The sequence below is a fragment of the Sinocyclocheilus rhinocerous genome, unplaced genomic scaffold (assembly GCF_001515625.1).
Source record: "Sinocyclocheilus rhinocerous isolate Xijiao unplaced genomic scaffold, SAMN03320098_v1.1 scaffold581, whole genome shotgun sequence".
Classification (NCBI taxonomy): domain Eukaryota; kingdom Metazoa; phylum Chordata; class Actinopteri; order Cypriniformes; family Cyprinidae; genus Sinocyclocheilus; species Sinocyclocheilus rhinocerous.
This window is the reverse complement of record NW_015624201.1, coordinates 143319-167206: the sequence shown is the minus strand read 5'-3', so window position 1 is coordinate 167206 and position 23888 is coordinate 143319. Positions and strand designations below refer to the sequence as shown.

Genomic DNA, 23888 nt, shown 5'->3' with positions numbered 1-23888 from the left:
AAAGAGAATGGGTTAGCTTGCTCCGCTGCGCAAACCCAAGGAGGCCCGTCGGTTGAAACGGTTAAAAATAAGCAAACATGGGCTATTCTCGGTGGGACAGCTTGAAGGCCGCTGAGGGGGTATCGGAAGCTTTGTCAGAACGAGCCAACACAAATTTATCAATCCTTGAACAAATACCATCCTTCAAAAAGCTCCGGCGCTTCTGAGGGCTGCACGGCGAACAGGAACGCTGCGTTTCAAGTAACATAAATAATTATCCGTACAACAACATAACTTCTAAATGCTTGTGGAGATTTTGCTGTCCTGCACTGTTGTGTTGAACATCTGCGCACGCCTTTGAGTTGCGGGTCACACTGACCCTAATTGGTTTCCATTCAGTTTGCCAAACAAACAACAACAAAAAAAGATTCATGATAAAACAGAAAACCTCTATTGCAGCTTGCACTGCTATTTTAGTATAACCAAGATACTATATGTTATACATTTGTTTAATATTTTGAATTTGTTTTTATGTTTGTATTTTCCATTTTCATTTTCATTTTATTTAAAGTTTTGTTGCTATTTTTATTCTTTTTTTTGTAAATACCATCATAAATGTAGTTTTTATTAATTTTTATTATTTTCCATTTTTAGTTATTTTACGAAATTGAGAAATTATGTGTTGGCAACTAGCTGAAATAAAACAAGAATATTTGTTCATTTTTAAATAATTTATATTATTTTAGTTAACATTTGTTTTGTTTCATGTAATTTATTTATTTAGTTAGTTAGTTAGTTATGGTTCAAGTTAGTTAATTATAATAACCCTGGTAGCATGTCAATCAATCATTCAAACAAACATACAAACAAACAAGCAAACAAACAAACAAACAAACAAACAAATAAAAATAAGATAAATTATGAACGAACGAACGAACAAACGAACAAATGAACAAACAAACAAATAAAAATAAGATATTCTACGAACAAACAAACAAACAAACAAACAAACAAACAGTTTGTCCCTTTCTGTTAGGTGTCAATTTGACCCAAATATTTTTATGTTCAAAATTAGCTGCGCATTTCCTTTATGTTCACTTCTTTGCCATAGACTGTATAAAAACATGGACGTAGTGTCTGTGACGTCACCCTTAGGTTTCTGAAGAGAGTTTTTGAAGCCTAAATTGGGCGGAGCCGGCCGTCGCCATCTTGGCAGCAAGTCACCGCACGTCACTCCCGGATAATCGAAAATGGGCAAAGAGGCAGGAGCTGGTTTCTGAAACAACGCCCACCTAGCTCGACGGTGGTGACAGCAGCGGTAATCCACCTGTCACTCAAGTGACCACGCCCTTGATTATGCAGAACTTTAAGGCTTAATATAATTTAAACGGATGAGTTATACAAATATTCACCCCTCTCACAGTTGTCATGAAGGGCAAAATTAGCTATATAGACCAAAACCACTTTTTGTACCAAGCTGTAAACACATTTTTTTTCTGCTGTAAAGTTGGGCGTTTTAACATGGGGGAGTCTATGGGACTGACGCCCTTTTGGAGCCAGCCTCTAGAGGCCAGTCGATGAATTGCATTTTTGTCACTTCCGTGTTGGTTTCACGAGAGAGAGCGGAAGGTTGCCGCTTGTTCTTTGCACACTAAGTTGCAAATAACTACCACTAAAATAAAGTATAAATAGTATCTAACATTATTTTTACTTAGAGTAAACAGTATTTGTCGCTATTTGTACTTCAAGTAAATGCCTCTGTCTTTTTATGTCTGTTTCTCAAACCCTTGTGACAGTAAAATGGGTTTCTGATACTTATTTTCTGCAACAGATTAGAAATTGAGATCCAAAAAACTAAGAACCAAAAACATAACTTCACAGTTTTGTACTTTGTTGACTATGAAACCCAAACAGAGGAAGAAATGGTAAATTCTCATTCGATGATTCAGAAGACAAGTCTTCAATTTCGAGTAAACTTACGGTTTTCAATTTCTTAAATTCTCACGTATTTCAAATTTTAGTTATTGACAAGCTACAATAAAGTTTTTCTGTTTTTCTGATTTTTAGTCAACAGCATGGAATCCAATGGTGGGTCAATTTGAAATTTAACCCACATTTTTACAACCTTTCCAAAACACGCCTACAGTATCTGCTGAAACTTTGCTTGCACATTGATGCATTACAAATAAAATAAGAGAAATTACGAACAAACAAACAAACAAACAGTTTGTCCCTTTCTGTTAAATGCGAAAAAGTCACAAATTTTTCAGAAGAAATCAACAGTTTAACCAGTGTTTCAAGCAGTAAAAATCAAGTGTGGGTCAAATTGAGCTGAACACAATAGGAGTCTTAAATGTGAAGTTAAACTGATAGAATCTGGAGAAAATGCACTTATGTAGGTACAGTAAGCAGCACGTACGAGAGCAGGCCATCGAGACAGGGTCCTCTTCCGCACGGAAGTAGTTTTTCTCGCAGCCGCAGTGCACAGCTCCCTCCTGGTGTGTGTAGCTGTGAGGCGGACACTTGGAGCACTTGACGTTCCCAGAAGAGGCCTTATAGAAGCCGGGCCGGCAGGCTGTGGAGACAACAACAGGAGGAAAGACAAATTAGGATGCTGGGAGTCTCTAGCCAACAGGGCCATTCATTACCCCATTACTATGCTGCCACTTTTAATGGAACGAATCATTTCACATGCCCATATGCATCGGCAGACACAATGGAAAGACATTTAATCATCTGCACGGACTTAAACAAACTAATAGCTGTACCAACAGTGCTGAGATGTGCGTACAGCTGGCCACACGCACATGTGAGTGGATCTTATGAGCTCATAGGAAAGAAATATTGTTTCTAGACAGCAACAAGATCAAATGGAGACTTGCTTCTCAGAGTTTCTGAAAAGACTTCAACAATGTCTTCAACTGTCAAGTCAACTGCCAAAATATCAAAGTCTGAGTATGAACTCATCGAATTCCAAAAACTTAATAAACCACATTCACTGTTTAGACTGTTAATGTGATCAAAATGTTTAATGTTTTAAATTGTCAGGGTGATATTATTGTCCTCATATCATAATGAAGAAACAGCCATTAAAATAATTAAATACCTAGAAAAGAAAAACAGGAAATGCTATCATAGAAAGGAACTCTGCAGACCCACATTACCGAACACTATACCTTTTAAAATAAAAAAAAATAAAATAAAAAATGTTTTAGTAAAATCTCTTCTGATCACCAAGGCTGCATTTATTTATTTAAAATTTCAATAAAAACAGTAATATTGTGAAATATTATTACAATTTAAATTACAATTACAATATTATTACAATATCTATTTGAATTCATTTTAATAAAATGTAATTTAATCCTGTGATGCAAAGCTGATTTTCAGCATCATTACTCCAGTCTTCAGTGTCACATGATCCTTCAGAAATCATTTTAATATGCTGATTTGCTGCTGAAGAAACATTTCTTAATATTAACAATTTTGAAAACAAGCTGTACTTAAAAAAAAAAAAAAAAAAAAAAAAAAAAAATATATATATATATATATATAAAGAAAAGCATTAATTTGAAATAGAAATCTTTTGTAACAATTTCGATAATTTTTTTCAATCGCTTTTTTCACTTTTGATCAGTTTGATGAATCATTCTAAATAGATAATGAGTAATTATTTCCTTTAAAAAATATTTTAGTCTCTTATAAAATATACCTTTGTTATGACAGCTAAATTAATTTTGTAAAAGTTTTTTCCTCATTGTTACACCACATTACATTTTTAGCATCATTGGACTAAAACTTTTCTTAAAAATAGCAGAAACATTTTTCAAAACCATATGAAAACAATATGACTACAAAGAGTAGCTCTTACCTGAGGAATTTTAAGAGAAACATCTGAAAAAAAGTTTGTTTGACTGAAACATAATTGAGTCTCTTGAGCTATGAGAGCGCAAACCTACACTATGAGCAATAATCTTTCCTCTGGGAAATGAATATTTGGGAAGCTAAAGTCAGAGCTATGTGATAAAGTGTGTTTAAAAATACTTTTAAAGTCTCCTTTAATGTCATATTCAGTGCCGGGTGCATGAATTATGCAAATACACCTCTTAAAATGGAACAAAAAAAAAATATCTCTGCTATTAAAGTGTACTCATCAGCTCATCCTTCCCTATTCATGAGAATCCCATTCCATTACCCATAATGAAGAGGGAAAATCATGATGAGCTGACTAATTACTGTGGCTCACACGCATCTGTATTCCACTCCCCTCTTGTTGCAAGTTCAATACCTGATATAATACAGTTGGTGAACCAAAGCTTCAAGTCAGCACCATCCTCCTATGAATTCTGCTTCACGGCAAGAAAACCGAAGGGGCTTTATTATTATAGAAGCAGTGAGGTCAGGTTCCTCTTCCCTGGGAATACAGCAGAAGACCTTCTTTCAGTTTAATAAAGGTATTTTGGGGTCAGATGCAACCGCTTCACAAATATTAGTGATGTTTATTACCTATCTCACAGTCTGCATGGCATTCCCACCGCTACAGCGCACCTACATGCCTGCTGTTTCTCCTGAGAGGTTTTCTTATGCGTAGTGTGAGTAGAAGACGGCATGGAGAGTAGATGTGATGCATGAGAATGCAGGTTTACATTAACCCGTTTCTCCTCCGAGGCTCTCCATTAGGGACTGCACAAATTGAGGCTGATGAAAAAAATGCAGGTGCTCTTAACAGCATTTGTTACAGGAAATCTAATCTGACACACTGTTACCTCTGCGAATCAGAAAACACAGAGTCCCAAATGTGATAAACACACACCTATGTGGCCAGAATATGTCTGAAGACCCCAGAGGAACATTTTATAGCTCAGAGGTGGCTTCGGAGACACACTGAAGGTCTTTGTTATATATTCTCTTTTGTGTATGTTTATCCTGAAATTCCTTGGGGGGATTTCTCAGCGTTGTTAAAGGAATAGTTCATCCAAAAATTAAAAGGTTGTCATTATTTACTTATCCTCAAAGGTGTGTTCAAACCAGTACGAGTTTATTTTTCCTGCTGAACACAAAAGAAAATACTTTGAAGAATGTTGATAACTAAGCAGTTGCTGGTAGAAATTTACTTCCATAGTATTTTTTTTTCTTCTCCATACTATTGAAGTCAATGGCTATCGTCAACTGTTTGGTTTCAAACATTCTTCAAAAACAGAAAAAAGATTTGGATGACACAAGGATGAGTAAATAATGATAGAGAAGCTAAACGATGTCTAAGACTAAAATTAGTAGAAATATTTCAATTACCATTTTCAGTAAATAAAGCTGAAATAAATAAAATCAAATAAAAAAGAATTGGGGAAATATTATTTGAAATAAAGCTGAATTCAAATAAAACATTAATATTAATTGGCAAAAGAAAGAAAGAAAGAAAGAAAGAAAGAAATTAATTAATTAAAAATTAATACATTAAAAATAAAGAAAAACTCATCAAACTTAAATAAAAATTTAAAATGTTGCCTTGGAAACTAACTGAAATAAACAAATGTTACTTTAAAATTACTAAAAATAAAACTGAAAAAAAAGCTAAATAGAAATATATCAAAATAAAATAAAAATGAAAATGACAAAAGCACATAACAACTGCTAAACCTCTCAAATTTAAAAGAAAACTGAAAATATACAAAGAAAGGCTAATTCAAAATATTAATCAATACTTTAACAGTACATAAATAATAATACAACAACACTGGTGAGATTTAAAATCGTTGTTGACATATGTTAAGAGTATAATAGCGCATATGGATAGTATATCTCACATAATTTGATCTTGGAGGACATTGATGATAATTGTTCATGTTGAGACTTTGATTGCGTACTTCAATCTTGAGCACAGTGTGAGACACTGTTGAGATCTCATCTGTTAGATTACCATTTTTTTTGTTCAGGAAAATCTAAAAAATAAAAAAATCTCCATTTGCTCTCTAGGAGAAACAATTGAGACCTAAAAAACAGATTTCCTTCCAATCATCCATGATTTCACAACGCCCTTGACATGCAATGACCGTTACTTATAAATAGAAATAAATTCCAAAGGCCAAAAATAAACAAAGGAGATGCAAGACGAAGAGCGGCGCGGGTCAGTGAAGCAGGTGATGATGGAGAGAAAGGTGCCCCAGTTTCCATCACGCGAGCACTTGTACTTGACAGCTCTTTAATAGAAGCCTGGGAAGCCAATGGCTCTCGACGGCATCGGCCTCTCATCTCTCCAAACCCTCACACCACAGTGAAAGGCTATGAATGACATTAACCAAAGCTGTGCCTGCTCTTCCTCCACATAATCTGAACGCCTCAGATGTTCAGGGGAGCGCTGAGTGCGGCATGATGTAAAAGTTTGTGTGTCTAACACGATGTGCTGAGGTGGAAGCGCTTTGTGTGTGTGAGCGGGACAGAGCTGGGGGGCTGTTATTGATTACACGTGCGCTGCGAGGAGACGCTGGGGCTCACTCCCGGGCTAACAGGCACAGGAAGGGAGTGAGAGAGCTACAGAGGGGCGCTGAGGTGATTTCTCACCCAGGCCTCCCAGCACACGCTCCGTACGCACTCGCTCTTAACAAGAACACACACACGCGCTCTCCCAGGAGCCACCCTTAATAAGGATATGAGAGATGATCTTATTACTTTGTCTATCTTTTCTTCGCTATCTTGACGATGTTCGATGGTGGGAAGGTCGAGTAAAAACAAAGAGAAAGAAATCTTCCCATAGGAATGAAAAATCTATCGTTTCTAGACAGTAATGAGATGAGAGCAAATGGAGCAAATGTTTCAGAAGAAATCTCGACAGTGTCTCAAACTGTGTGCACATTTGTCATAGAAGACTTTTTAAGGACAAAACAAAACAAAACAAAACAAAACGTTTGTTTTCTTGTTCTCTGGATGAAGAGCAAATGGAGTGAAAGTTTCAGAAGAGATCTTAATGATGTCTCAAATTGTGCTCAGACCTGCCAAGACACCAAAATGTTCACTTGACAGGCATTTCTATATGAAATTTTAAACCATAGATCATAAAATCTTCATTATAGAGGTGTATTCAATGTCATGTCACTGATCCAAACAGTTTTAGGGATATCAAAAACCAAACCAAACCAAAACAAAACAAAACAAAACTTTAAAACCCATAAATTAACTTTTTCTTGACAACAACATGATGAAGATGCAAAATTTCGCATCTAATTCTGCTTAAATTCAATTATTTTGATAGTGCAAAATTTATATATATATATATATTAGGGCTGTCAGTATAATGCATTAAATTAATCAGTTATGGAAAATAACACAATTAAAATATTTTAACGCAGTTAACGCACTGGCCCCGCCCCCAGACCTGTACATCATTTTACATTTAATACAGTTGACAAATATGATGCAGGGCAACAACTCCATAAATGCAGTTATGCCTTACAGTTTAAGATACTGGGGCAAAAATGCCCCTGTATGAGTTTTTGTCTCATATTTATATTACATGATAAGCGATATCACACCAGCAGCGAGAGCAATATAGTGCTGTCTATGTCCGAATAGCACGAGTGCAAATGTAATTTTATACATTTCAGTGAATAAGAAGTTCATATTGTGTTATATTTTAAATACAATATTGTGTGTTTTTGCTCAATTTTGCCAATGAAAATATTATCTCTAAAGCTACAGCAGAACTAGTGTGCGTCTGTGAGCTACATAACGGCGTTTAGTTTCTGAATGAATCCGCGTTTTGAAAGAATCGTTCAAGGAAGTCAAGGCCCATTCGTAGAGAGAGCAACTTACTTCATTCCTGAATGAATCAGCCATTTAAATTAATTGAATTAATGAATGAATGACTCATTAAGACACATACCACCACCTGCTGACAGTTTTAGTTTCTTCTTTAGATTATCAAAAAAAAAAAAAAATCCCCCCCAAAAAACCTTATAGGGGTAGTTCACCAATAAATAAATAAATGAATTAATTAATTAATTCTGCCATCATTAACTCACCCTCATGTCGTTTCAAACCTGAATGACTTACTTTCTTTTGCGCAACACAAAAGAAGGTATTTTGAAGACTGTTGGTAACAAAGCTGTTTTGGTTACCAGTAACTTTCATTGCATGAACAAAAAATACTGCAATGTTTCTCAAATCATCTTCTTTTATGTTCCATAGTTTAGAAGTTGTAGCCTAAACGTTTGTGTATTGAATTTTGATGTTGAATCAAATTAAATATTTCTTTCTAAAGCTAATATTTGTAATGTACTTGATACTCATTTAACACAATAATAGCTTTAAATAATCAGTCACATTTAATTTGCGATTAATTAGATTAATTAATCGCCACACCATGTAATTAATTAGATAAACAATTTTCATTGACTGACAGCCCTAGGTTTTTTGTTTGTTTTCCAGTACAAATATCGAATAATTCTTAATGAATTCTTAATTAGCAAGTTAATTGTAAGTAGATAAATAAATAAATAAATAAATAAATAAATGTCAGCGAATTTCCCCCCATGTTTTAAGCAATAAATAAATAATGCTTATAACTTGTTATTTTGCTTCTCAAGTCTCTGTCTTGATTTCATGTTTAGACATTTGTACAGGAAAACAAGACAAAAATACTTAGTAAGAAAATCTCTTTTTGCTGTATGCCAACAACTTGTCTTGAATGTGTCCATTTTTAATTATCCTTTTAATTTTTGGAAGAAACATCTGAGACAAAGGTGATGCTTAAGTGAAACAAAATTGGTCTCTCTATTAAATCTCCTGAACATGAAAAAACCTCAGAGAAATAAAAAATTCCTATGGGAGGGGTAGCTATGTGATAAAATATGATTAAAAAATAAAATGTTCCTCTGGGCTACAGAACAGAAAGCTGAAAAGGGTCTTGTGCGATCGGTAACTGCTGATATGAGAGCAGATCTCCCTGTGACTAAACAGGATCCTATCAATCAATAGAAGCATAATGTGACGACATGACGGTAAGTGCTGGCTAGATTCACTTACGGTACGGTCTTTATACAGTAGCTGGCAGAGAGGGAGAGGATACAAGGAACAAATGCATTCATTCAGCACCTCCTGTTCAAACTAATTGCCTGTGAAACGGTATCTGACTCACTGGCTCTCCAAAGAAAAGCCTACAGTAGATGTCCTTCCTCTGGGGAGACAAGAGCAAAGTCCACAAAGGTCAGACTCTCATTCCCATTATCAATCGCACACTGTCTGATGTAAAAGTCTAAAATTAAGGGTGTCTGAGATCATGAAAAAGGGAAATCTTTTAAAAATACAGTTTAAAACGTGCCAAGTAAAAACACCTTACTTATACCTTAAATAATAATAATAATAATAATAATATTTTCAAGGTAAAAAAAACTACTTGCTGTCTCTTAAAAAGATGAAAATAACTTATACTTCCTAAAAACATACAGCTACCTGACCTGGCTTTCTTTTAAATTTAATAGACAAAAATTTAGTAGACAAAACTAAACTGCATAACACTGAAGAAATAATAATATTAATACTAATAATACTACTACTACTACTAATAATAATAATACTCATAATAATAATTATTATTATTATTGCCCCCCCCCCATATTTAATTTTATTTTTATTTATTTTATTTTTGAGGATTAAAATGAGAATTAAAATGTATTTTAATTGAGAAATTGTTTTTCATTGAATAGTTGTATTTAATGTGTTCGAGACCTGGGGAATAGAATAGAATAGATTGGAATGGAATGGAATATAATAGTTAAAATAAACTAAAAATAACAAGTTTGTCATTTCTGCCATATGCAGTGACACATTCTTGCACCTTATTTTATTTTAATGGTAATATATGGATTTAATATATATTAGATTTAAATACGAAACTTTAGATTAAATAGATTTATTTATTACATGGAATTAATTATGAATCAATTATCAAGTAGTGCATTCATAACAATCATGTATAATTAAAGTGCAAACCAGTTGTCTGCATCACAGATCAGAAGATCTTTTGTCCCTTTCTACTTGGATAGCAGAGACTGGTTGTTTCCCCGAGGAGTTTTAAGCATAAAGTTTAAAATGAAGGTTATCACTAGATGCTAAGTTGAGAACCACTAAGCGAGCATCATGGGAAAAACCCCAAATCCAATTAAAGCGCATGCATGGGTTTCATTTCCACTGCTAATTCAATCACTGCCAACACTGACACCTCTAGAGCTCCCCGCTCAAATGACCTCTGGCCTTGATCAATGGCTGCCTGGCACTGCTGCACAGCCGGAGACCTGACAGCGCCTCTCGAAGCATATCCACATTGCATGACAAATCTAGTTTGTGGTCCGAGAGTTTCAAGCCACAACGGACTAAATAAAGTTTCAGAGTTTATACATCTTCTAAACATGCTAACAAGCTACATGTGATCATGTGTTGAGGATAAACAAACAGAGGAATACACAAACAAATTCCTCAGCACAAATGCACAATTAAACACACATTGATAAATCACAGATTCACATATGTGTCCGAATGGTGTTGGCATAAGCAGGCTCTCCTCACTCAGTGGTCCATGTGTAACCGCGGGCACTTAGGAGAGCTCAGCTGTAGCACTCAGAGAGGCCTGAAACGTGATCAGCGCTCCTCTGTTTGTCCTGGAACCTCTACAATGGCACTCTCAGAGGAGAATGAGGCCACCTCTCCTTGAATCAATACACACTGCCTTGTAAACAACACCAATGACACCACCAAACAGCCCATTTATGGGGCCTTTTTATATGGAAGGCCTCGAGAACAGAAATGTGGCCAAGGACATTAATGTCACATCATCGTCTGCATGTTTGTTGTTCAGCTTTTGCATTCAACTATGGTGGTTCTAGACTGATTTTGTTTTATAACCCAGATTTTGCATGCAAAAACAGGCCCATTTCACCCAAAATCAATCTCTGTTTAGCATCAGGAAAATTAAACCTACACTCTAAAAAATGCTGGGTTAAATATAACCCAGCGCTGGGTTATATTTAACCCAGCATTTTTTAGAGTGTATCTTTGGGACAATTACGATTTTTTTGCACATTAAAAAAAAGAGCATTAATTGCATTACATTTCACTTCTTTAATTCTCATTTTTCTCTATGGTGATTATCATTACTGTAATAGAGTAAATGTTAAAGAATTGTTGTAAAAAAATACTTTAATACAAAGAGTTTTTTTTTTTTGATCAGCATAAATTAAACGCAGTGCCACACATTCAGTATTACTGTGATGTGTATACACTTTACTATTTAAATATCATATTTTCCCCCATTACAGTAATAAGAAAAAAAGATGTATCATGAAGAATGTCACATTGCATAAATACAATTAAATTACATAAAATAATATAAAATAGAATAGAAAATAAAATCTTTAATTTCTCTTTAAGACCCAGCATTGTTACTGTTAAATAATGTTATAACTATCAAAAATTGTTTTTGGAAATTTAAATAAAGCTGAAATTAAAGCATATAATAAATATTAAATGAAAATCTTAAAACTATTAAAAAAATCATAAATGAAAATTAGAAATGTTTCCTTGGTAATTAACTGAAATAAATATAATTTTAAGTTGAAGTACTATAATTAAAAGTAAAATAAAAATAAATAAATAAATAAAGCATTATTAAAAAAAAAAGACAAAAGTGCATAACAAAATTACTAAAACTAAAACGGAAAATATAAAAATAAAAGCTAATTCAAAATATGAATAATACTGTAATAGTCCTTTATTTATCATTTATACAATACAGATTGTGTCAAAGCAACTTCACAGTGTTAAACAGGAAAATAATGTTTTAATGATGCAAACAAAATTCAGTTCTGCTGTAAAACAGCTCTATAAAGAGGACAATAGTAAACAGTAAATTTTTTCAGTTAAAGACAATCAGTTAACAGTATAAGTAAATTTTTCAGTTAATAGTATATAGTATATAATAGTAAAATAACACTAACCTAGACTCTTGACAGTCTTCATGACTTTCACTGTCAGGAAACAGATAAAGCTGACTGTTAAAATCTGAACACAGTGTACAATATTGTTTGAGCCATCATGGAACCCTAAGGGCAAATTCTACTTCCAAACACTTTCCATGCTTTTCCTGTTTACTAAAAACAACTTCAACAGCTCAGTTCTGTGAACGATCCGAGATCCAAACCCTAACATTCCCAGAACGTTCTGGGAACCAAAAACTGCTCGCTGGAAAGGCCGTACTGTTCACAAAGCGGATAAATGTGTTGTGGAGAGGGAGCCAGGCCCTCCATCAGCTCTTTCCGACTGAAGGGAAAGGTCAGTGAAGGTTTTGCTCCACTTCGACGGTGCCAGCGGTAAACAGAGCGAGTAGTCCTAAACAAATGATTTCCTGGTTCCACAGACCAGCTCCCACCCCGTCCATTCCACAAGGTCAGAGGGACTCTCGCCCTCCTCCTCACTCTCCCACCCCAGCTCCGGGTAAAATTAGATTTGATCAGGCATCCTGTGGGACAGCCATTCTTCTGCGTCCGCTGGATCCCGCTGCACTGGAGATGGATATTAGCATCGTAATGCGCGCCGCGCTTCTGGGACTGTTTACAGTTCCAAACATGTGTTTCCGCCCTGCTTTTGCAGCGCGGCTATAATGCCTCCAGTGTGCCTGCACCTTCCCGATCCGCTCATCAGCGGGCTTTCTCATTCAAATCAGCTCCAGATCAGACCGCTTAATTAGGCCGCACACAACGCGCAGTGCTAATTTCCCAAAGTGAAGCTCCAATGTGAGGAGCCTCTTTAAGAGCCTTTTGAAACGAATGAGCCTCCACTCCAGAAACATTACCTTGTCGTTACCAGCACAAACACCAACAGAGGCCTGAGAAAGCTGATATGAATTAGCGTCGTCGAAAGCGCCAGCTCGGCAGCTCCCTCCTGCATCCCCTGGCAGGCTAACAGAGCGAGTTTGTAATTTGTTTTTGGGGGTTCGTTTTGATTAGTTCTGGCTGAGATGAATGCACCGCATCAAGGGTAACAATAAACATTTTGCTCCGACATTACTGCGTCTTAGTGACACTCGCTAGTTGCTTGGTCAAACATCATTCAGTACGTTTACATGGACAACAATATTCCGATTTTAACCGTGTAAACAGAGATTTTTGATTACCTTAATCTGGCTAAAGTCATACTCGAAGTAAACACAAATCGAATTAAAGGGATAGTTCACCCAAAAATGAAAATTCTGTCATTAATTACTCACCCTCATGTCGTTCCAAATCTGTATTACTTCCGTTCATCTTCGAAACACAAATTAAGATATTTTTGATGGAATCTGAGAGCTCTCTGACCCTCCATAGACAACAAGGATATTACCACGATCAACGCACAGAAACATAGCAAGGACATCTGTAAAATAGTCCATGTGACATCAGGGGTTCAACCGTAATTTTACGAAGCTACGAGAATACTTTTTGTTCACACAGAAAACAATAATAACATAACTTATTGAACAATTCTTCACCCCGTGTTACCGTCTTCCGCCATTTTGGAGAGTAGCCCAGAACGTAATCAACGTAAAGAGCATTGTTTACGTTCAGCATACGTGCGCTGTCTACAAAATGTAAGCAACGCTGATTACGTTGATTACGTTGTGGGCTACTCTCCAAAAGTCATTTTTAATTCAATAAATTATGTTATTTTTGTATTATTTGCGCACAAAAAGTACTCTTGTCGCTTCATAGAATTACGGTTGAACCCCTGATGTCACATGGACTATTTTACCGATGTCCTTGCTATGTTTCTGTGCGTTGATCGTGGTAGGATCCTTGCTGTCTATGGAGGGTCAGAGAGCTCTCAGATTTCATCAAAAATATCTTAATTTGGGTCCTGAAGATGAACGAAGGTCTTACGGGTTTGGAACGACATGAGGGTGAGTAATTAATGACAGAATTTTCATTTTTGGGTGAACTATCCCTTTAAGACATGTGAAGTATTCATATTTTAGTCGCATTATTGAAGTGCAGTATAGACATGTACACACCTTAATCACACTATTACCGTCATGTAGGACTTTTCACTGCACTTTGCTACAGGATACCATTTGACGACAAACAAAAGAGCATGGCTTCAAAAACATTGTCATCTGTTTGCAAAAATAATTAACTGCTCTTGAAGCTTTCATAAAATCAAAAAATGAAACACCCAAAACTGTTTATGGCATCATAACAAAGACAAACTATATGTTTATATGTGAAATTCGCTTGGGGACATAATGACATGTGCCATTAATCAATCTATGCACTATAACATGTAAAACGGGAACTTGAAAGGAATATTCTAAAAGCAACTCATGTAAACACCTTAATCATAATATTGTCTTATTTAGAATAAGGTAAATAATTAGATTACTGATGTTCATGTAAGCGTAGTCATTGATGCGGCGTGATATGTTACAAATGCGCGGCGAGGCTAATGAATAGCTTTGCTGGCGCTCTGTTAGGAATGAGAAACAGCGACGCCATTTTAATACAATTATCATTGGGTAATGCTTTTGTCTTTAAAGATCCTTATAAATTAATTACAGACCTCTGTGGTTGATTCCTCTTTGTAAATCTGTCAAAGAGAATCATAATATTGTGGCTGCGCTAAAAGTGAGCTAATTATGATTCAGTAATGACTCAGAGGAGAGCAGGTCAGTCATTGTGAGGGCCATCTAACTGGCATATTTCATAATTAGAGAGCCAGCAAACGCGTCTGGTCTGTGAAGCTGGATAGAGATGCAGCGCCACCTCATTAAAAGCAGCATTTCATTCCCGTTCAATTGCATAATCCTGTCGCTACGGACTGCAACGCTGTGGCTCACCGCTCTATTAGCGGAGAGATAGCTGCATATTTTCCTGGAGTGTCTCGCTGTCTTCGTCTTTTGACATCTTTGTTAGGCAACGGTTCTTATTTATCCGCAGGATGGACACACAAACGCACGCTGACACACATGCTCATCTGCATTAATGTGCGTTTCATGCCAGTCCTTCAGGCCGTCATTGTGAGACCGACAGCACCTCCCAAAATGAAGCCGAATCCAGTCATCAAAGGCTAATTAGAATATATGCAGAGAAGTGTAAAACTTCCGAGCGGGAAAATTTGGTAACTCTTTACAATAAGGTCTAACTTGTTAATATTAGCTAATTCATGAACTGAAAATAACAAACCATGCATATTGTTATTTCTAATTTTGATGGGAAAAATAAGTTAGAGAATGTCCAGAGTGCAAGTCTTCAGTTTATCATTTTGAGTAAGATTAAAAACAAAACAAAAAAACTTCTTCTTCTTCTTCGTCTTCCTCTTCCTCTTCTTCTTCTTAATAATAATAATATTAACAATTTTATTACTTTATAATTAAGTTTCATTTGTTAACAATTTTGTATATTTTTTTTTACATATTGCAACACATATGCAGAACATAAAAATATCTATATATTCACATATTCAATATTCGCATGCATTCTGTGTTTGCAAGATGTAAAAATAAAAAATTAAAAACATAAGAAAAGGACACTTTTGTTCTTCTATGACCAAAAGTTATTATTATTTTTTTTTTTACAGATTTACACAGATCAACACGCACAGCAGATCACTGGTAAATAAATAAATAAATAACGACAACAATAATTACTATTATTACTATTGTTGTTATTATTATATACAAAAATAATATAAAATGTATTTTTTATGCTGTACTTAAAGTAACAGTAAAGTCTTTCAATTTATGAAATAACACAAATTAAATTATGAGAATTTTATAAAATAAAATATATAAATAAACATAGCAAAGCTTTTTAATCATTTTTCTTCCTCAAAACAACACCAAGACTTGCATGCTGGACAAACTTCTCTTTCCCCTCAAAATTAGCCCTGAAAAAAAAAGCCCAAAGATTCGGTCTGGGTCTCTCTATGCGGGACGGTTTCGGTGCACTGCTTGTGTAGTATGTTATAGAGGTGCTATAGGAGCACAGATTTATTGAACTCTTGGTGATGGAGCACCTTTGAACGGACTGTTGTTTCAAGGCTTAACTCTACACTGGTGTTCTTGTCGGTGGTTAAGGTCAGTGTGTGCTGTGTGTGTATGTGTGTGTGTGTGAAGGAAAGCTTAGCTCTGTGTTCACAGCTGGACGCATGTGTACAGACTATAAACTAACGCAGGGAACAGATGGCACCCCCATGACAACTGCGCATGGCAACATGCATGAGTATACTGGGACCGCTAAACAGTTCACGCACTGAAACAGAGCAATTCACAAACATAAACAAATACACAGGCATACCGAAACACACTATTAAAAATAAGGACGGTTTTGGTGATGTGATCCTTTGTCCCCACAGAATCCTATCCATAGGATCCTATCCAATGCATGTTTATTTGATAACTTTTCTAGCTAATCTCTAATCTAATGCTAAGCTAGCAGGCTAAAATTTTAGCTAATGGACTGAAACTCTAAAGAAAGAGACACGTTTAATTTTGACAAATTTAAGCTTAAGTAATGTAATGTGATGTGATTTAGAATAAATTAATTAACAGTTTAATGTTCAAGACTAAATACATGGTTAGTTTTTGTTTATCAATTCCAATCAGGCACCATACAGAACACCCATAAAAAAAGTTCCCCAATATGTCAGACATTCCTATTATGAATTTATACATTTTAATGGCAGGTAAATGTTAATTCTGATGGTTATGTTACTATTATTGTGATTGTGATTGCTGGGCCGGGACATATAATTTGTTTTCCCACTCAATTATGACATAATAACGAGATGTTGTTTAAACAATATATTTTCTCGTAATAATATAGTGGGAAAACATTATTTTTATGACATGATTACGGTAAAATATATTTTAACAACATATTATCTCATTATTATGAAAAACTTTTATGAAAAAAATGATGAAAAATCATTTTAAAGTCATAACATTTCGTTATTACAACATAAAAAATAACATGTGCCACTGTAGTTGCCACATATGCATGATGCGGCAATTGTTCTGTTGCATGTTTCTGTTGCCACAAGACATTACTGCTTTAATGCATTATATGAATATTGCTCTATTATAGTACATGAGCGCATAAATGTACACGATAATGTTCCTGCATCCTTTTCGCTAAGACGCTATAGATGTGACTGGGTCAGTCAGTAATTTTAGGACATAATTTCGGCAAAATCCCCTGACACGTCTCAATAAGCCACCATGATGCCTGTAGCAAATTGAGTGCAGGAGAAGAAGAAAGAGGGAAGAAAAAGAGAGAAAGTAGATTTGAAACAACTAAGCCTATTAGCATAATTTTCAAAGCCTCTCAGAATGCGAGTCCTCCTGTCGCAGCCATCCCTCTTCCTTGGTGCCATAGTACTGAATGTACTGCTCTGCTACAGAAGCCGGCACAATGGGAGCCCAGCATCGGCCACCACCTAATCCCCTATTGTGGCAGGTTTATGGCCGCCTCTTTTTCGGGGGCCCCTCAGGACCCTCCATTCCTCCGGAGCTGCCGGACCACACGGAATCGGCTGCCACTGATAAATCTCCAGCGCAGACAAAGAGATTGCAGGTCAGCCAAGGGTTCAGGGATTGTGCTGGCCACTTTTAATGTACGCTGACTGTCAGCCGCAGGCATGACTGATAACAGAGGTATTATTTTCACAGAGGAGCAGTGCCCAACACCAGCCATAAAACCTCCTATTCTAATCCAAATGACCTCCCTCTGGCTATTGTGGAGAGGACGCGCTTCCGTGCAGAGCTCAAGTGCGATAACCGTGGCCAACACAGCCGCGGAGAGAGGAGGGATCCATCCGTCTAAGAATTACTGTCTATCTCTCCATTGTGTCCCTGTGTGGGAGGACTAGCTGCCAACAGCCGACAACAAGGAGGTGTTCCATATGCCCACCTCCGAGACGCTGACAGAACATAAAAATTCAGGTGGCAGATTCGCTATCTGCTCAGCGTAGGTCCTTTCTTCCCCATCGCGTTTCCCCATCTCTGGTGATAAAAAATGCCTAGAAATCTAATGGGCCGAAGAAATTATTCAAATGCTTGTGCTTTTACTTCACCCACGTCATCAATGAATACATGCATATGGGATGCATGTGAGAGTGTGAATGCTTTTTGGCTCTGTTCCAAAACTTCTACTGTCTACATAGACATTGGCAGCATCTTAACCTCCTAAGTGACTGATTTGGAACACTCTACATGGGCAGAAACTCACACTCTGTATGGAAAGACACAACTTACAACTCGTTTGATATTAGCATGTTGCTAAGCTAACAATGCAAGGCTTCAACGTACAACTCATTCCAACAGAGTTTGATTTTAGGATGTTGCTAAGCTAACAATGCAAGACTACAACTTACAACTCATTCCAATAGAGTTTGATGTTAGCATGTTGCTAAGATAATGATAGAGTTCAATGTTAGCATGTTGCTAAGCTAACAATTCAAGACTACAACTTACAAGTCATTCCGATATAGTTTGATGTTAGCATGTTGCTAAGCTAACAATGCAAGGCTTCAACTTACAACTCATTCCGATAGAGTTTGATGTTAGCATGTTGCTAAGCTAACAATGCAAGGCTTCAACTTACAACTCATTCCGAAATAATTTGATGTTAGCATGTTGCTAATCTAATGATACAAGACTATGGCATGGTTTCCCAGACAGGGCTTAGACTAAGCCAGGATTAGGCCATAGTTCAATTAGGAATAATTATCATTTAAGTATTTTTTTTTTTTATAAACATGCCTTAGAAAAAAAAAACATTACTGGTGTGCATCTTGAGACAAAACAACGACATTGATATGTTTTAAGATCAGTCAGTGCAAGTTTCTTTAAGTTGAAACAGCTCAGACTTACATTTTAGTCTTGGACTAGGCTCAAGCCTTGTCTGGGAAACCGGGGTACAACTTACAACTAATTCCGATAGAGTTTGATGTTAGAATGTTGCTAAGCCAATGATGCAAGAATACAACCCATTCAAATAGAGTTTAATGTTAGCATGTTGCTAAGCCAAAAATGTAAATGAATGGTAAAAAAAGCTTTCAGAACTAACGCCACTGAAAATGTATGTGCGGGCATTAGTGCACTCTATAGAGTTTGATGTTAGCATGTTGCTAAGCTAGCAATGCAAAACTACAATAAGCCTAAAAATGCAAAACATAAACAAATGTGAATGAAATATTGGTATTAAATAAATAAAATGAAACATTTCTCCCACTTTCTCCACCATATTGGATATACTTTTTTTTCACAGAGCTTGTCACAATGCATTTATAGGACTGCCTTCTTCACAAAGGATCCCAGTGACGATACCTTAGAATTTGGCTAAAATTAGGTATCTTCAGAGGTAGTGTAATTAATATAATTATAATAATTACCTTTTGGAACAGCCTTTACAAATGGGAACTGTTCCTACAATGGCCTAAAATGGTGCCTATGCAGGCAGTTCACTAGGTTTTGGAGCAGAGCTTTTCTTGTGTGTGTGCTAAGTAATGGAGGAGAGAGCACTCTAAACAAAAGCCTGTGCGAATGACCAGCATGTGTGAGGAATAAGTGTCCTCCTTTCAAGAGTGCTGAAATAGGTCATCTCCAACACTTCATAAAAACAACACTGTGCTCCAAGTGAGGACAGCCCACTTCCTCTTTTACCAGCTCCTGACCAAGAATATATTTGCATTCCATGCACAAGAAACAAAATAGCAGGATTCTCTGGAACACTTTAGGATGGGGACCAGTTCTCACTATCAACTAGTTGCTTATTAGCATGTGTATTATTATCATATTGGCTGTTTATTAGTACTTATAAAGCACATATTGTGCATGACCATATTCTACATCTCTAATCCTAAACTTAACAACTACCTTACTAACTATTAATAAGCTGCAAATTAGGAGTTTATTGAGGCAAAAGTCATAGTTAATGGTTTGTTAATAGCGAAAAAAGGTTGGATTATAAAATAAAGTGTGACCGGATTCTCATCCCTAAGATCATTATTAAAGGCACAGTTCACTCAAAAAACTAAAATTCTTTCGTCATTTACTCACCATCATCTTTCAAATTGAGATGAATTTCTGTGAAACACAAAAAGTGATTGTTTGAGTAATATCCTAGCTGTTCTTTTCCACACTGAAAGACGACTGGAATTACATACCGTTTGGAACGACATGAGACCGAGTAAACGATTGACAGAATTTTCATTTTTAGGTGAGCTATTCCTTTGAAAGCCAAAAATGTGTGAATGTGATTTCCAGGCCCGGTTCTACGGGGGTACTAAGCACCCTCAAACGAAATCAAAAGCACCCTCAGTTAAAGCTGTATTAATGGCATTTTATTGAATATTTGGCAAACTCCAGTGCGTTATGGTTTGTGCTATGGAGATCGATTTCTATGTCAATGTGTGTTTGCAGCATTGAGCAATGTAGCCAATCACAGACATATCTGTTTATTTCTTAAACCAGAGGCGTTTAAGTTAGAATCCACTCACCGCAAAAATCGCCAGAGTTTTTGTTCTGGTATTGTGTTCAGCATGAATCATCTCATTATAACAAAGTGTTGATGCTTTGTGCAGCATAGAGAACTTTATTGATAATAACGTATATTTGTGAGATCGTGATGAACTAAGATGAGTGACAGCTTTTTAGTGATTATGAACGGAGCGTTCTTTGCGCCATAGCAACGACGCCAGTATATATATATATACTAATTTAAGAAGCACCCTCAGTGATTTTATTCTGGAGCCGGGCCTGGTGATTTCACAAATCCCAGTTTTATACATCATAGCCTTGATTAATACCCATTCTTATGAAGAGTGACATGCAATTTTATTTTCGCAGTTTATTTACACAGCTGAAGTCTTGCTTGGCCAGTGTGTGTTCAGTAACTTTATCAAGGGAACTAAAGTAATGCTCAGCAAGAGGATTTAAACCGCTGCGCTAGAATCTGTTGAATTTTCTAGAAAGTCATTGCCAAACCACAGATTTTCATTGTAACCATATGGCCGGTCCCCGTAGTCACCTTCCCGCTTACTTCACACCTGCTGTTCCAGCGCAAACATGATGCTGTTCAAACAGCAGATGAGTGATCACTCATTTACTGGAGATCATTATCAAGATCCCATTTAGTTTCCAAATGACCCGGGAACCCTGGTAACCCACACCCAATGTTCTGACCAAATCATTAATAAAACTATATTTGCATTTCCTTCAGGAAATACCAGTGCTTGCAAGGCAGAAACAGGAACGTTTTAGGTAACTTTAGGTTTAAGGCGTTGAATAAAATAGTGCATCAGAGTTGCTTGTCACAGTGCGACAATCAGTCCGCAATTTGTAATTTTAAAGTTCAATGCTCAATATGCGGAACAAACCGTAACCGGATAGTTGCTGGGAGTGTATGCTGAATTTCATAGTCCTACAGTGATGCAGATTCTGGCACTGAAGATTTGTCACTTGCTCATAATGAAACTGTAAGCATGAAGGCCCCTTAGGAGGCCTTGGCTGCCTGAATATAAAATATCCAGAGAAAAGATCAGGTTATTCAGCGATCAGCAGCTCCTGCGCGGGTCAGGAAGGGGGCTGACGGCCACGCCGTTACGGGCAGCTAACAGAGCGAGGATGCTATTTAGATTCCTCCGGCAGGTGCCCCGTTCCAGCCCGGGCAGAGGGCCCCACAAATCAATCTTGTGTGTCGAGCCACTCCACAGGGTGTCCACACATTTGTTAAGGCTTGCCTGCCAGCCAGTCCCCATTCGTCTTTCTGAGGAGGCCACTCTAGGGGAAAGGCTGTCTCACCAGGGGCCGCGCCGTGCAGGCTGGGTACGGGGAGCTGCGTCGCCATAAATCAGAGGGCCCCTGCACAGAGCTGCGCGGCGAGGCTGTCAGGGTCGGAGGAGACGCGCCACTGCAGGTGATCCACAGACACCGTGGCAGGACGGCACCGAAACATCAAGAGTCTCTTCTTACGTGCCCTCAGACAGCTGTTGAGAACGTCCCTCTCTTTCTTCATAAATACCCACGCTCACACTGACAAGCGCTCACGCTATGCTCTTCTGTTTGTTAACAGCGTGTTACATAAAATGCCCTCCTGCGGCTCGGTTCCTGAGCCATGGATATTTTCTGATGACACAGCAGAGCGGCAGAATTTATGAGACTAGAATAAACCTTTTCTGAAAAGCACAAGTGCTTGCAAACAACCTCAGGCTTTGTCAGAGATTAAATGTGAATGCGGCGGGTTGCTTGATGCCTGCACTATGACAGTGAGAAAAGAGGGGGGAAACGCAGGGGTTTTGAAATGAGCCCAATGCCAAGGGACCGTCTCCGAGACGAGCGAGCTCCTCTGGGTCCTCCTAAGATATCTTGAGCGCGCCAAGAAAGGGAATGCTTGAGGAGGGCTGACATTTTACACAAAACCTCCTCTTTATACAAGGAGAGGGGCAATTATCAGACTGTTTGCACCAGTCAGGGGGGCAATTACCTGAGAGAAAGGTCAGAAGCGGTGTTCTGCTCCAGGTCCTCTTCCACAGGATTGATTGCTCACCTGGGGTTGATCGCCGGTGCTGATACGCTTTTGTCTCCTTGGACTTACTGAGCTCTCCTGACACAGTTCTCTGACAGACCTTTGTTTCCACCAACTGAGGTCTTTACATGAAGGGTGGTCAGCTGGATGAGTTGAACTTTGCTGTTGTTATGGCATATTACATTTAAATTTAAATAAATAAATTCCTTTTCTAAAATAATACAATTAATTAAAGTTAATTTATATTTATATGTATATGAAAACCTGCCATATTTTTTTCACATTCATGTTCCTGTCATTTAAAAAACAAACAAAAAAATAAATAAATAAAAAACAACTGTGCTAATTGAAACAAAACAAGTTGACAACAATTTAGAATTTGGTAATAATACAGCATAATCTGAGATACAAGCAATTTTTAAAAGGCCGGTCATCACACCAAATTAGGTCGAGGATTTTCAGGTAGCACAGGCTGTTAACATTATAACAGGAATGACCAATGAATAATTTATGTCATCATATATCACATATACGTTAAAATACCACTACTACTACTACTACTAACTTTTTCATTTATAATAAGTCTTAAAACAGAAGCAAGGAAACCCACTGTACAGCAGACAAAACTTGAGACTGTAGTGCCAAATCTGCTCTGGGTTTTTAATATAAAGGGGGACATAAGGCCATGCCTCCTATCAGAAAACCCAGTGTTCAGCTTGTTTCTGCTCACCCTTCAATCTAAGCACCGTACAGTGCTGAGAGAATACCTCACACCTCAAGACACAAGTTACATTCCACGCTAAATTACTGTTATAGACTCACACATCTCCCAGATTCAATCTCACAAACTGCCTAGACTCAAACTTTCTCTTTCTATCTCTCTCTCTCGCTTTCTCTCGCACACTCTTTCTGTATCCTCAGAGTTCCTGCTCCTCGAAGAAATGCTCAAACAGCAGAACACAACTTCAGATAAAGAATCATTTTGTGGGAAGTTTTGAGGCGTCGGCATAAATTGGTAATGAGTGGGAAACAATGGCTTAATCTTCACTGTTAAAATACATCATGGCTCTTTCTGTAACATCTTATAAATTCACTCAAAGCAGAACAAACGCATTGACACTTTTCAGTTCTTCTCAGCACACTAACAACTGCTTCTATGTTTAATTGGCATCGAACAGGCTGTTAGGAAACAATATTGTGCTTTTGTGGAAGAAATAATCACCGAATTTGCCAAAGGTTTCAGTCTACACATATTTCTACTAAGTCCTATATATATATATATATTATATATATATAAAACATATAAGTTTTATCTTACATCTAATGTTGTTAAATGAATGTTTATTGCATTATTTCAGTATCATG

At 36.9% G+C, this 23888-nt stretch overlaps 1 protein-coding gene across 1 annotated transcript in view; it reads right to left on the bottom strand.

The window, feature by feature from the left end:
* Nucleotides 1-23888, bottom strand: part of LOC107738584 (ephrin type-A receptor 3-like) — a 151014-nt gene that overhangs the window by 66425 nt on the left and 60701 nt on the right. Inside the window, exon 4 of the mRNA XM_016550351.1 lies at nt 2399-2554. Within this exon, the coding sequence (XP_016405837.1) occupies nt 2399-2554 (156 nt within the window). The remainder of the gene's footprint in view (nt 1-2398; nt 2555-23888) is intronic.